Source organism: Emydura macquarii, unplaced genomic scaffold (assembly GCF_026122565.2).
Source record: "Emydura macquarii macquarii isolate MOO-44397 ecotype Brisbane River unplaced genomic scaffold, CSIRO-AGI_Emac_v2 contig_320, whole genome shotgun sequence".
NCBI classification, from domain to species: domain Eukaryota; kingdom Metazoa; phylum Chordata; order Testudines; family Chelidae; genus Emydura; species Emydura macquarii.
In genome coordinates, this window is record NW_027130457.1 from 11,013,653 (window position 1) to 11,026,210 (window position 12,558).

Below are 12,558 nucleotides of genomic sequence, written 5' to 3' on the forward strand. Positions count from 1 at the left end.
GGAGGCTGGCAACCAGGCATCGTGGTGCACACTGCAAAGTGGAGGAAAAAATTTTGCCCAGAAACATCTGTGCAAAACTCCATTTAGTTTGAAACGAGCTATGGAATGTATTGTAGCTAAAGAGCCATGACAGGATATCTCTGAGGTTTTATCTGCAGTTCATAGCATGATCTATCAAAGTACTTAAGATATCTAGGTCAGAAAGATGAAAGGTAAAATAGATCTTATGAAAATCTGAACCTGTGATCCTAAAGAGTCAAGCAACCCCCCTCTGCTTTAACATAACCCACTAGTTGCCTTTAAAAAACAACAACACACACACACACACACACTAAATGAAAAATGCTTTAATACTTAATCAAATAGGAAACCATATCTCATACCTCAGACTGTATTATAAAAGCTTTTAGAGAACCTCATATTCCAGTAAAGGCAAGGAAGCATTGAAAAGCCTGAATTAAATTAAAAACAAAACCAGCAATTAACTGACCTGCCATGGGTAGAATAGAGGTGTCTGATCCAAAGGAACTCTCAAAGGAGCCACAATTACCAGTTCAAATAGAAGACCAAGCAGAAGTGGAACCACACCAGCTAGCAGCACAGCTACTATCAGTGTCTTCATTATCTAAAACACAAAAAGTCTGATTTATAAATGTCATCAGATCCCTAGTTCTGGTCAAAGCTGCACCTCTCAATTTTTCTAAGTTTAAAGCCTTTGTATGTTTACTCTTAAAAAAGAGAAAAACAAAAAGCAAAAAAATTTATATTAAATTAGTACATATAGCTTGTATGCAAAATTAAGTTCTGTTAACCATAAATTATAATACATACCTGTAGTTACAAATCTGCATTTTCATTCCTTTTAGCCCAAAAAATTAATTAACAGGATCCTACTTATTGGTGTTTTCCTTTTTTAAAACCACATACTCACATTTGACTGTCATAGGTATGGAAAGTTATCCAATGATCAGTACTTAATCAGGAAGAATTCTTCCAATCCTTCCCTTCTCCCACACAGTTATGATCTAGATGTGAGTTTTTTGCATTATTTTTATGTTATGCAGTATTTGTTGACTTAATTAAACAGATTCAGCATAACTCTGTCCTTGCAAATTTGCATATAATAAAAGCAAAAACAGCCTTATATAATTAACTTTGTCAGTGCAGGGGTGCAGAGGACAGGCTCAAGGGTATAATTTAGTACAGATACTGGCAATTTCCTTAGGCAAACTAAGGAAACTGCAAATGAAGTAAAGAATATGCTGCTCAAGGAGACAGATACAGCATGAAACATCTATTAAAGCTGCTATTGTCTGTAAACATCCACTAAAATGCAACCTTGAGTTGATCTTTCACAAGTTACCATATTCCCCATACATCTCTAAAATTTGTCCATAAAGGGAAAAATTATGTTGCCATTCTAGAACTATAACAACATTGAGTATGGAAGTCTTATAACTAAAACCAACTTAGATAGGTGAGGGCTTGCCTTGATCATGATGAAAGCTTCCCTCAGTGTCATAAAGCCACTGCTAGCATAAGAACTATTATGAAAATTCTGTGTCATCATAACTGGAGAGCAGTTTTTTTTTTTTTTAAAGTATTCATTTGAACAATGCCACAAATGTGGTCATCTGAAAGAACTTTCTGAAAAAACACCGCACAGGTACACAACATATGTCTGTAAAAAACAAATGTTTTCTATAACTAACAATGATATCCAATCTTATTTTTGCCACTAAAAACATTCAGTCTCTAAACAGGTGAACACTTCATAATTTTCACCTATTACTATTTGTAGAAGGAAACAATATTTCTTGAGAAAAAAAAAATATTTCTTGAGATCATGTGACTCAGGTTTTCCTCGGATAGAATCCTGCATTACATTCACATTCAAATGAAATATAGTAGTTAAAAACTTAGTACTGTAGCACTCAAAGGACTGATTCATTAATATTCTGTTTGAGCACTGTTTCCAAGAGCACAAGTGATTACTGTTCAGAAGTCCAAACACAGATTGAGCAGATCTGGAGAAAGGGGGCTGGGATGAAAAGAAAAGGGGAAAACAGTACAAGGTGAGTTTGAGAGTAGGAGGAAGCAAGTATAAATCTCGTTAACACCTAAAAAAGAAGAGTACACTGTTTGACAATATAGCAAAAGCTCTCTTCTATCACAAACTTACCATGAGGGACCACTCTTTAACCTTCTGAAAGATCACACTGCGACCCTGTGGCATCCATGCGACTAGAACGGTCACTGCCCGAATGGTTAGCCAGCAGACATAAAGACCACAAGCAGCTGTGTACAGTTCATGGATTTTGGCTGTTCCCGTCCAAAATGACATTAACCAACGGCCAGCAAATACTGAAAATGCAGAGATTGGTAAATATACTAATATGCATCCGGCAAAGTGGGTTTCTGCTCACGAAAGCTTATGCCCAAATAAATTTGTTAGTCTTTAAGGTGCCACGGAACTCTCGCTGTTTTGCTAAATATACTAAGACTAACTAGCAGGATTATTTTACCTAGTGAAAGATGACAATGACTGTATAGTAAAGTTGTCTCACTCTTAAACCCAATGTAAAATATTAGTTTTCAAAAGCCTGTGCTGAGTTCATAAATATTGCAAATTTCAGCTGGTTTGCTATCTCACATCCTGGACAAACACAAAACATCCAGTTAGATTCACTAATTTTAATTTCAAATATCAGTTTAAAAACAAAGCTGAAATCATAATGGTTCATTCTCAAATGTTATGGGATTCAATTCAATTTGTGGCATTCAATCTAGCACAAAACAAAGTGCCTAGAGTGCAACAAAAATATTTAGATACATTCTAACAGTAAGTTTGAAACTGGCTCATTTTCCATTAATATTACAATCTTCTCCACAGAAGTACTCTTAGGTACCCATGATGATAGGGACCATAAGAGCCTCCCAAGTATTTAAAGATAGAAACAACAACTAGCGTTCTTCCTTCCCAGGCTATAGGTGAAACAGCGCCATTATCTTATTTATATATTTGATTTGCTTGCTTGCTTATGTTTATGAGAGCTTGGGTGTGCGTTGGGCAACTATGTGAAGTTACTGAGAAAAAAATTAAATCAAAGAAATAAGTAGTTTGAAAAAAGTTTATGTCCATAGTCATTATCCCAATCATCTCTCACAGGTAGCGCATTACATGATTTAGATCTATCTCCTGTGAAAAACACCATATCCAAAACTTACTAGCTTACCCAACTGGTTGACAATTTCATTGTTCTGGAGGAACATTTATTGTAGGAGGTTGTGGCTGCAGAAAGGTGATCTCTCTTGTAGGTAAGGGACCATCTCATGGAAGGCATTAAATATCAAGACAGAGACCCTGAATTGGACTATTTAATTGAGAGCAAGGCCAGAGAGAGAAGAGCACCAAGGGGAGGGGGTTCACTGTAATTTCTATTATGAAGCAGACTGGCTGCTGTATTTTGTACCAGCTGGTACTTTCTTGTTTTATTCCTAGTTATCAGATCAAGGCTGCAAGTCACAAATGCATAGATCAGGCTGGCCATGTCTGCAAATGCTAGGATGGGGTGCAATCTCTGCCAGTGGGTCAGTAACCAGTTACAGGTGAAAGTGGGATATGTTTGCCACCCTGCATATTTGGGCATTGAATAGCGCGCACGCACGCATGCACGCACACAAAAGGTCCAAAGGTTTGCCTTCACTAGATAATTAGTTCACCTTACAACATGTGTGAAGAGTTGTGTTAACTAACACAATGTGTAAACATGATTTTGTCATCAGAGGAAACAAGAACAAGTTGTGTTTAATGTGTCATCTTGTCATGGTGAAAAATGTGGTTTCAGTAGGATTTACCCACAATCATATGATTTAATATTTAAGCACTGTTTGTTCCTGTCTACAGTCTGCAAAATCATGTTTAACATGTTACGTTGACACAATTCCTCCAGATTATGTTCTAAGATTGCCTTCACTGGACAATTAGGTTATCCTTAAAAAGGATCTCAAGACTGTATGCAAACTGACAATTTAAGGGCAAATGCCCTTGATAGCGGGGCTATTTTGGAGGAAGCAAGTACAACCTTATCTGTCAAAATTTGGAAGAGAGGTTACATAGTGCATCACTGTGCATAACAGTACTTAATAGTATGGGTAGTGTGTCAATGGAGATCACAGCACAAATGCACGAGGCACTACACAAATAAGAATCAAGATATAGTGCCAAACAGATGTGCACACTGTTTTAAAATGTCATGTATATTTATGACAATACATTGTTTTACTTATAATATACCATACACTATCATTTATAATTTCATTTTGCTTTGGTTTAGGTTATTGTGAATAATCAGAGCCTCAAGCGAGTTAAGTAGTGAGATAAGTTGGTGCATCAGCCTTTTACCACTAACCAAAGTTAAAATTCTACACTGGACCACAAGTGAACTGTTTCTGTCCTCATTCTTTCTTACACCCTTTCCCTCACAGCAGTCATCACACAATTATCATTCTCCAAAATCCAAGCTAGATCAATTATTGTTTCCATGGGCCAGGCCAGATACGTTGTTTAGCAATGCTGCACAGTGATGTTTGCACACAAAAACCCACATGATGTCTTGTTAAAATGATACTATTATTTCCCCTTTCTACACAAGCCCTAACATCTATCTACAAGGGTTTCCATCACTCCCAAACAAAAAAAGGAAGACTCATCCCCCACCATTTAAAAATAATAGTTTACTAGTTTCAGTACAGTAAAATTATAATGCAATAATCTGCATATAGTATCAAAACATCACAAACGGAAACAACTCAACCAGTCATCAGCTTAATCTAATCAGTAGAGTGTATAGGTTTCTTGGTAACTAATAAGAATGCCATCAGGACTTCTATAGCTACAGCAGCCAGAGGTTAGAAATATGTGGCAGACAGTGTTTAAACAACTTCACTTATCTCATTTAAAGTAAACGTGAAACAGTTAGTTACAAAAGTGCTTTCTTGTTATGTAGGGCTTCTGATTTTAGGTTTTAACAAATAAGCTCTGAAAACAATCAATTCCCCTCACTCCAACACCACTAGTTTATCCAATAAACTCCAGAAAAACACTGGAAATGGTTACTTATATCTCAGGACTTTTCTACACAAAGCAGTAATGTGAACTGCAGAGGTATTATTTCTAAAGTGCACTAGCGTGTTACGCATTAATTGGTCCATGTAGACCCTAGAGGCCCCCTAGTGCACTTTAACATGTACTGTTTCAAACAGCAGTATGTTAAAACACAGTAGGAAACATTACAAAGAGATTACTATAACATATACATTACTCATTACAATATATATATAAAAAGTGAAAGCCTGTAAACACCCTGATTTTTGGACATCATATAAAACTCAACTGATTCAGATTGACACTAACCGAAATAATTCAAATCTAATCTTAAAGTCATGAAGATGATCTTGGAGAGTGACAGATATGGCTGTTTCCTGAAATATCCTAGGGAGACTACTGAATTAGGCATCTTTGGGGTCCACTGTATTAAATGAATGGTTTATGTATTATTGTGGGCTGGGATTGTAAGTAACCTCTCCAGGTGGAGATGACAGATGTGAAACCTGTGGGTTCAGAGGACTATACTGAACAACATTCCAGACAAGAATGCACTTTTGGGGAAAAAAGTGTTAAGTGGGTTTCCTGGGAAATATCTAGAGGAAGGTGAATGCAAATTCCCCACCTCCAGTTATGCAAAAACCCAGCTTTTTGACGTTACACCTTGAGGCGTGAACCATTGTCTTCTGATCACCTGTTACATGAGGCCAAGATCAAAGGTCAAGCTACATAAAGGGAAGACAGAACTACTCATAGTTGTTCAGGATCTCAATCTGAGACAGTGATGAATTTGTAACCACAGGGAAAACCCAGTTGTGCATTTTGAAAGACTGACATCTACCAGAGTCAGAAGCTGGAGTTGAAGTGACCTCTGGTAAGCTTTTAATATGCATGAAGGTTCTTTTATTGTTTTTAATGTTTTCTGTAATGCTTACATTTTAAGAATAAACATGCTTGCTTAGAAAGAGCAGTGTGGTAACTTGTAGTTGTGGCAATTACTCTGTTCATAGCCTCTGGAGAGAAAAGAAAGTACAAACACTGGCCTTTTAGGCACTCTGGCTTTTTGAAGATATCACACTGTAGGATAGGTAGGGGGAACTACCCTGTTTGGAAGGGAAAGACACATAGGTCTTGGTCCAAGAGCAGTGAAAACTGAAGAGTTGAAAACCTAGAGTGGGTGCCTTTGGGGGACCATGGACAGGGAATACAGATGCAGTTGCTCTGAACTGTGACAGTAAGATGCTACAATGGACATCAGTCTCCCTTCCACTGTACTGATAAAGATACTGCTTTTGATTTATGAAACATCCCAACTGTCATTTTGAATTTAGACTATTATGGTATACAAAAGGTTAAAAATGATAAATACGTTCCCAACATTTTTCTGTAACTGGACAGTTATAATTTTAAACCAATTATTGCATAAATGTATGTGTGGGGGTGTTTGTTGTAACACAGTATCATAGCATAACATATACCTGGTAATGTAAGGCAGATAAGACTGGCAATCAGTAACGTTATACACATGAAAACAATCAACAGAAATATCTGAAAGATAAAATACAAAGGGAGACAGTTAACAGAAGAATTGAAAATTGCTTAACTGATTGTTAGAAAAACATTGAAGTATCAAAATACGCATCCACCTAGAAAGCAGTAACCTAAGCAGTAAACGCAGCACATACAATTTTTGTTCGAATTGTACCATTTTTTAATTCAGACAGGTATGAACTAATACTTTACTATGTGCAGACATATGAAATCAGGGATAGGCAATGTGTCAATGACACACTAGTCATGTCTTTGGAAAGGTTAATTTTAAAATTTTTTCCTAGGTATCAAAATAAAACTTCGGTATTTGAACTCCGAATAACTCAAATTCTCAATTGTCTAAGAGCAAATTTATTCCCTGTGGTTTAACTTCAGTGCCTAAAGACTTGTGCATTGAAGTACAGCAGCACATAAAGACATAGGCACTGAAGTCTTGAAATTCAGTTACAGTGTACTCCAGATGAAGAGGACAGTGATCAATATAATAGTAAGGAAAAGCCGGCCCACAGGCTTTGAAGTTTGCCCTCTTAATCACAAGACCTGGACAACGCAGTCAAACTTGCTCACTCTTTCACATGATTTTGGTGTCTCCACAGACTCAGCTATTTGGGTATTTCCAGCTCCATTTGCTAGACAACCCTGCTTTAATTCACCATCCAACTGGTACAAAAATGAGCAGAGATGCTCCGGAAAAATAGTATTTAATTATGTCATAAAAATATTGTAATGCAAACACACAAGACAGCAGAACTAAGGATTCACAGGCAACCATCTTTGGAATTTCTCAGCTTTGATCCTTTCACTTTGATACTCTATGCTTTGGCTTGGAGTTTCTAGGGTTTTCTTATTTTTAAAACAAAAATAAACAGAGTTCCATCTGCTACAGCTACTTGGGGGACAGGAGAAAAACACCAACCTACACCATACTCTGGGAGGCAGGGGCTCCTGTATCTCCTTTGAAAGGCACATGTGTCACAGTTCCAGGGTTAACTGCACCTCTACCTCTTCTGTAGTTTGCTCTAGGACACCCCTTTTTGGTCATTCCTGCAAAACTCAAAAGCACCACACAAGCTTATCTTCAGCTCTGCAGGACAAAAGCTCTCTCCATACTGTGCACCTGAGAAGCTCTGGTACACTTGGCACCACTAAATGTTGAGAGTTTCATCCAGCTCTAGGGGCACCTCTGAACAGCCTCCTTCCATGCTCCCAATTTCTAACCAGCACCTGAACTAGAGGTGTACTCCCAGGGATATAAATTACTTTTGCTTAACCTGGAATTTCAGCTACCACCAGACCAGCTAATTTAGAATAACCTGTAGATTAGATTAGAAGGGCAAATTCATTGTATGTAACAGTTCATACTAATAATCAAATATTCAAGGCAAATACATTACTAAAAAACTCAATTTCTAAAACACATGCACTGCACCTTCCAATGTCTAAAGCTGACAAAACAATCACACATCAAATATTACCTCAGAGGAAGAAAAGACACTGGCCAAGTAAATGAGACACCAGTTTTACACATTCCTTGGAAGTTATATTAATAGAGGTCCTTTTGATTATCTATTTACTTTCTTTTTTAATTTTAATATACTCTTCTCCTTACCTCTAATCATTTTAAAAACAACTAAATAAACAAAGCTGAGCATTCATAATCTCATCATGGATCCCAATGTGTATGGGACGTATAATAACTGGATGCAAAAGGGCATTACGGAATGAAAAAGTTACATTAAAATCAAATACATGGGTAAAAACCAGAGAGCCATTTGCTAACAGAATACACAGAGTCCCAGATCACTAAAGTGTGGGGCTTTAGTTACTTAGCTTTCAAAAATGATGCTCCCATCCAATCTTCCTTAAAAGAAATCCTATATATTTTTTCTTCTTTGTTTATATTACTGTAGACCTTAGGAATCCTAGTGATGGACCAGGACACCAAAGTGTTCTATGTTTGTACAGTACCTAGCAAAGAGATGGTCCTCTTTTTAAAGTGTTAGATCTACCTACCCTGAGTGGGAATTTTAAAGGCCTACGGTAAGGCTGGAAACCCACGGGTCCTCCTTGCTGAAGTATGGCTTGATGGGCTGCATGAAGACCTTCTCCCACAACTGGAATGGCATTGTTATTGCGAGCATGCTGGTTATTAGGTTGCTGATTTGCATTGTTCTCATTCTCTTCCTGGTCTCCAAGTAAGTAAGAATGGAGGTCCCTGTGGCAAAAAGCATGAAATGATTGCGTAACTACCTCTAGATTTGTAACGTGAATGGAAACCTAGAGAAAGCACACAACACAGCTATATTTATCAGTGTTTGTTTAATGAACGAGATAAAAGGATTATCAATTGTACAGATTGATCACCAGAATATTATCATGAAGCAACAGATAAAAAGCAGCATTTGGCAGATTTCATTCTTTTTTCTGTTAGCTTTCTACCCATTGTTTTTTAAATAAGTTAGAACATACAAAGCTTGGAAAAAAAAACAATTACCAAGTTGGGTTCAGGTTAAAAAACAATGGCAGCACAGCTAAAATCTGAGCCCACTAAGTCACTCATTTGACTATTTTAAAACAATACTGGTTACCAAAAATGTAATGAACAGAAGAGGAAAATATCTAAAAAAATCCCAATTACTGTCAGGTAAGTAACCACTCTTTCTCTGAGTGTCAGTCACTGTAGATGACTGGCAAGCAATATCTGCTCAGGATGGTGGGAATGAGCAACATCAGCTGTATCTTCCCAATGAAACAGCTTGGCCCTTGAAGCAGCCAACTATGGCCTCAGATAGAACAAAATCCTTTATCATCCCCACATATTATGAATGTAATATCACGGAGCTCTACGTTTGTCCAGAGTGCAATTTTTCTCCCTTGTGTGGAATGAGGTTGGGGGAAGGACACAGGTAAGCTGACTGACTGGTTTAAATGGAACTTGGAAATCAATTTGGCATGAAGTTTAAGTATCACCTTATCCTTATGAAACCAGGAATACAGGGGTTCTACCATGAGTATCTGAAGATAGTGATCACGTTGGCCAGGAGGGTGAACAATCAATACCACCATTTTGAGAGTAAAATGGTGAATGGGGCACTCCACAAGTTTTAGAAATATGATGTTAAGGTCCCATATTAAAGCAGGTTCTCCAACCAGTGGGTAAGCATGCAATACGGCCTAGACATATTTGGATACCACTGGATAAGAGAAGACTGAGACCAAATGTATCAGCGGATGATACGCAGAGACTGCCACTAGATTAACCTTGACTGAGCTAAATTAAAGTTCAGAAAGTTTTAACTGCAGCAGAATCTTTGGTATTGGGGCCTACAATAGGTTTAGGCCATGTCATGTTTCCCATATCGAGTATCTTTTCCATTTGGAGGAATAAGTCTCCCTTGGACAGTATTATGCTCTACATCAGGATTTCCTGAATCTGAGTGGAGCAGTCCTTTTCTGTGACACTCAACTAGCCAAGATCTAGGTTGTCAGGTATAGCGACTTCAGGTCTGGATGGTATCCTTGACAGTTTGACTGTATGGCGTTTGCAGGATCAGGCCTTCCTTGTCTTGTTATGATTCAACTAAATTTAAACTCAGTTATGTATAGATCACTAGTGGAAGAGAAACACTTCTTTGGTCTATTCTACTGCTCTCTGGGTATGTCTACAAAGCAACTAGACACCTATGGCTGACCTGTGCCAGCCAACTCAGGTTCACAGGGTTCGGGCTGTGGAGTGATTTTTCCCAAACCCCACGAGCCTGAGTCAGCTGGCATGGGCCAGCCACAGGTGGTCTTTGTGGGTAGATACATCCTCATAGTTTTGGTCTCCTAATAGAGAGATGAGAAAATGATTATACAGCTGATCCTGCATTTTTTGTAACAGGCTCCTGAGGAAAGATCCCTAAAGACAAGGAAGGGAATAGGCAGGGGATAAGGAAAGGAACTGGATGAGATAGCCATGGGGAATGATGATGAGCATTCATTTGTCGTCTAACCTCTCACCACAGCTGATGGAAGAGAGGAAAAAGTGATTTCTGAATGTTGGCTGCAGTATGGACTTGACAACAGAGCACTTAATATTTCTCTCAAACCTGCTGCCTCTGAGAGGCAGCTTGGTGTACAACAGAGGATGACAACAGGCGCCTCCTGGTGTAAGGGGGCTACTTTCTGGGCAAGTATTCTGGTTGGCAATTGTGGGAATAAGACTGTATTCTTCGTCTTTGTGGGAACTGATCCCAAAAGGGCTTGCAGTATGGTGCTGGGTAGGAGATCCCTAAATTCCTTAGAATTGCCCTCAAATCTTGGAGGGAAAGGAGTGCCTTATTAGTCCAGTTGCTAAAGAGCTCCATGCCCTGAACGGTAGGTCCTCTCTCATCACCTGGACTTCTTTTGGAATCCCAGACATTAGTAAGAAGGAGGCCCAGGGAACTGGGACTACTGTAGCTCTGGAACAAGTGGCTCTATCAGCCTCATCCACCGTGGCTTGTAGCACTGTTTGCATTACTATCTGCCCTTTCCTTGATAGTATGTCTGCGCTCCTCCGTACAGTCTTGCAGGAGCCATAATAGGAAGGCAGTCACCCTCTCCCACATCAGAAAACTATTTTGCCAACAGAGCCTGGTAGTTTCCTGTGAGGAACTGGAGAGAGGGCTGATAAGTAAGCCTTTTCGACAAGGAAATCCAGTTTCTTCAGGGGTCTTATCTTCTGGAATCCCTTTGGTGGATCTGGTCTTTTCCTGGACCACAGACACCACAAGCAACTCTGGCGTCCGATACTCATAAGAAAGTTCAAAGCCTTTGCATGGAACTTGATAACATTTTTATACTCAGTTTGCGTATAGGAAAGCAAGGCTGAAGTGTGCCACAGTCCTTTTGCTGGGTCCAATATACTATGATTGGTAGCACAATTCCAGTCGGCACTGAGGAGCTGAGGATATCGAACAGTCAAGAGAACAAACCTAAGATCACGGTTGTCTCAAAGTCCAAGATTTCAGCTATCTTCAAGAGCAGATTCTGGAAGGCCCCAAAGTCATTACTCGCTGGTGTCAGGTAGAGTTGACAGCCTCATGTAGAAAAGAGGAGGATTAAGTGGGGAGGGCAATTGGAGTGTTTCCCATGCCACCTCCACTACCTCACAAGGACACTTCTCTGTTCCTGTGACGGGGATCTGGCTATTAATGCCAGACGATGATTGACATCTGTGTTTCCCAGACATATGTCATATGTGATAGGGTTCCACTCTGGGACCTGTGGGAAGGTGGGCCTCAACATGGCCAGTAGGGCCACAATGGTAAATTGTACAATTATTGACCATGTTGTGGTTGGCCAGTCCTCTGTCAGTTGTGCTTTAGTGCCTGTAATGGAGCACTTCCAGAGCTTTCCTTAAGGTACCATTCTGGTCTGGTCCCCTACTTGAAGTCAGGGAGGATTGGGCTGGATATGGTGAAGAGTACATCTCCAAGAACAGCAGTACCATTAGATGTGAGACCAGGGCTGATTCTGCTGGTGCCAAAAAGAGCAGCAAAGGCAGTTCCTCAAAGGCATATATTGGTATTGGGAAAGTGGTTGGTTGGTGCCAGTGTTGATACCAGGGCAGGTCTTGGTGTTGATGTCAACATCAGTACTGTGGTCTCCCGAGTCTTTCATAGCTGATGTTTTGCTCCCATCCCTCCATGCTGAGGAAGGAGTGGAGACCTGCTTTTGGAGAATGCTGTGAATCCTTCTTATGGGATCAGCTCACTGCATGCTTTGAGCTGTGCTTACGCATGGTAAGGGTATCTTGCTTGGCATTCAAAGTGGATGATATACATCTCTTTGTCCAAGAGTCAGTGCCAATGACCACAGCACTGAGATTGTTTGTGCCAGGTTTTCTGGTGCCAGTACCAGTGGTCTTGGTCCCT

General features: G+C 39.4%; 1 protein-coding gene across 1 annotated transcript in view; it reads right to left on the bottom strand.

Annotated features, from left to right (window-relative positions):
* The window catches only part of MARCHF6 (membrane associated ring-CH-type finger 6), a 107,738-nt gene that overhangs the window by 20,010 nt on the left and 75,170 nt on the right, over nucleotides 1-12,558 (bottom strand). Inside the window, exons 19-22 of the mRNA XM_067529437.1 lie at nucleotides 8,672-8,873; nucleotides 6,586-6,655; nucleotides 2,183-2,364; nucleotides 491-625 (exon numbers count right to left, since the gene is read on the bottom strand). Of these exons, the coding sequence (XP_067385538.1) occupies nucleotides 491-625; nucleotides 2,183-2,364; nucleotides 6,586-6,655; nucleotides 8,672-8,873 (589 nt within the window). The remainder of the gene's footprint in view (nucleotides 1-490; nucleotides 626-2,182; nucleotides 2,365-6,585; nucleotides 6,656-8,671; nucleotides 8,874-12,558) is intronic.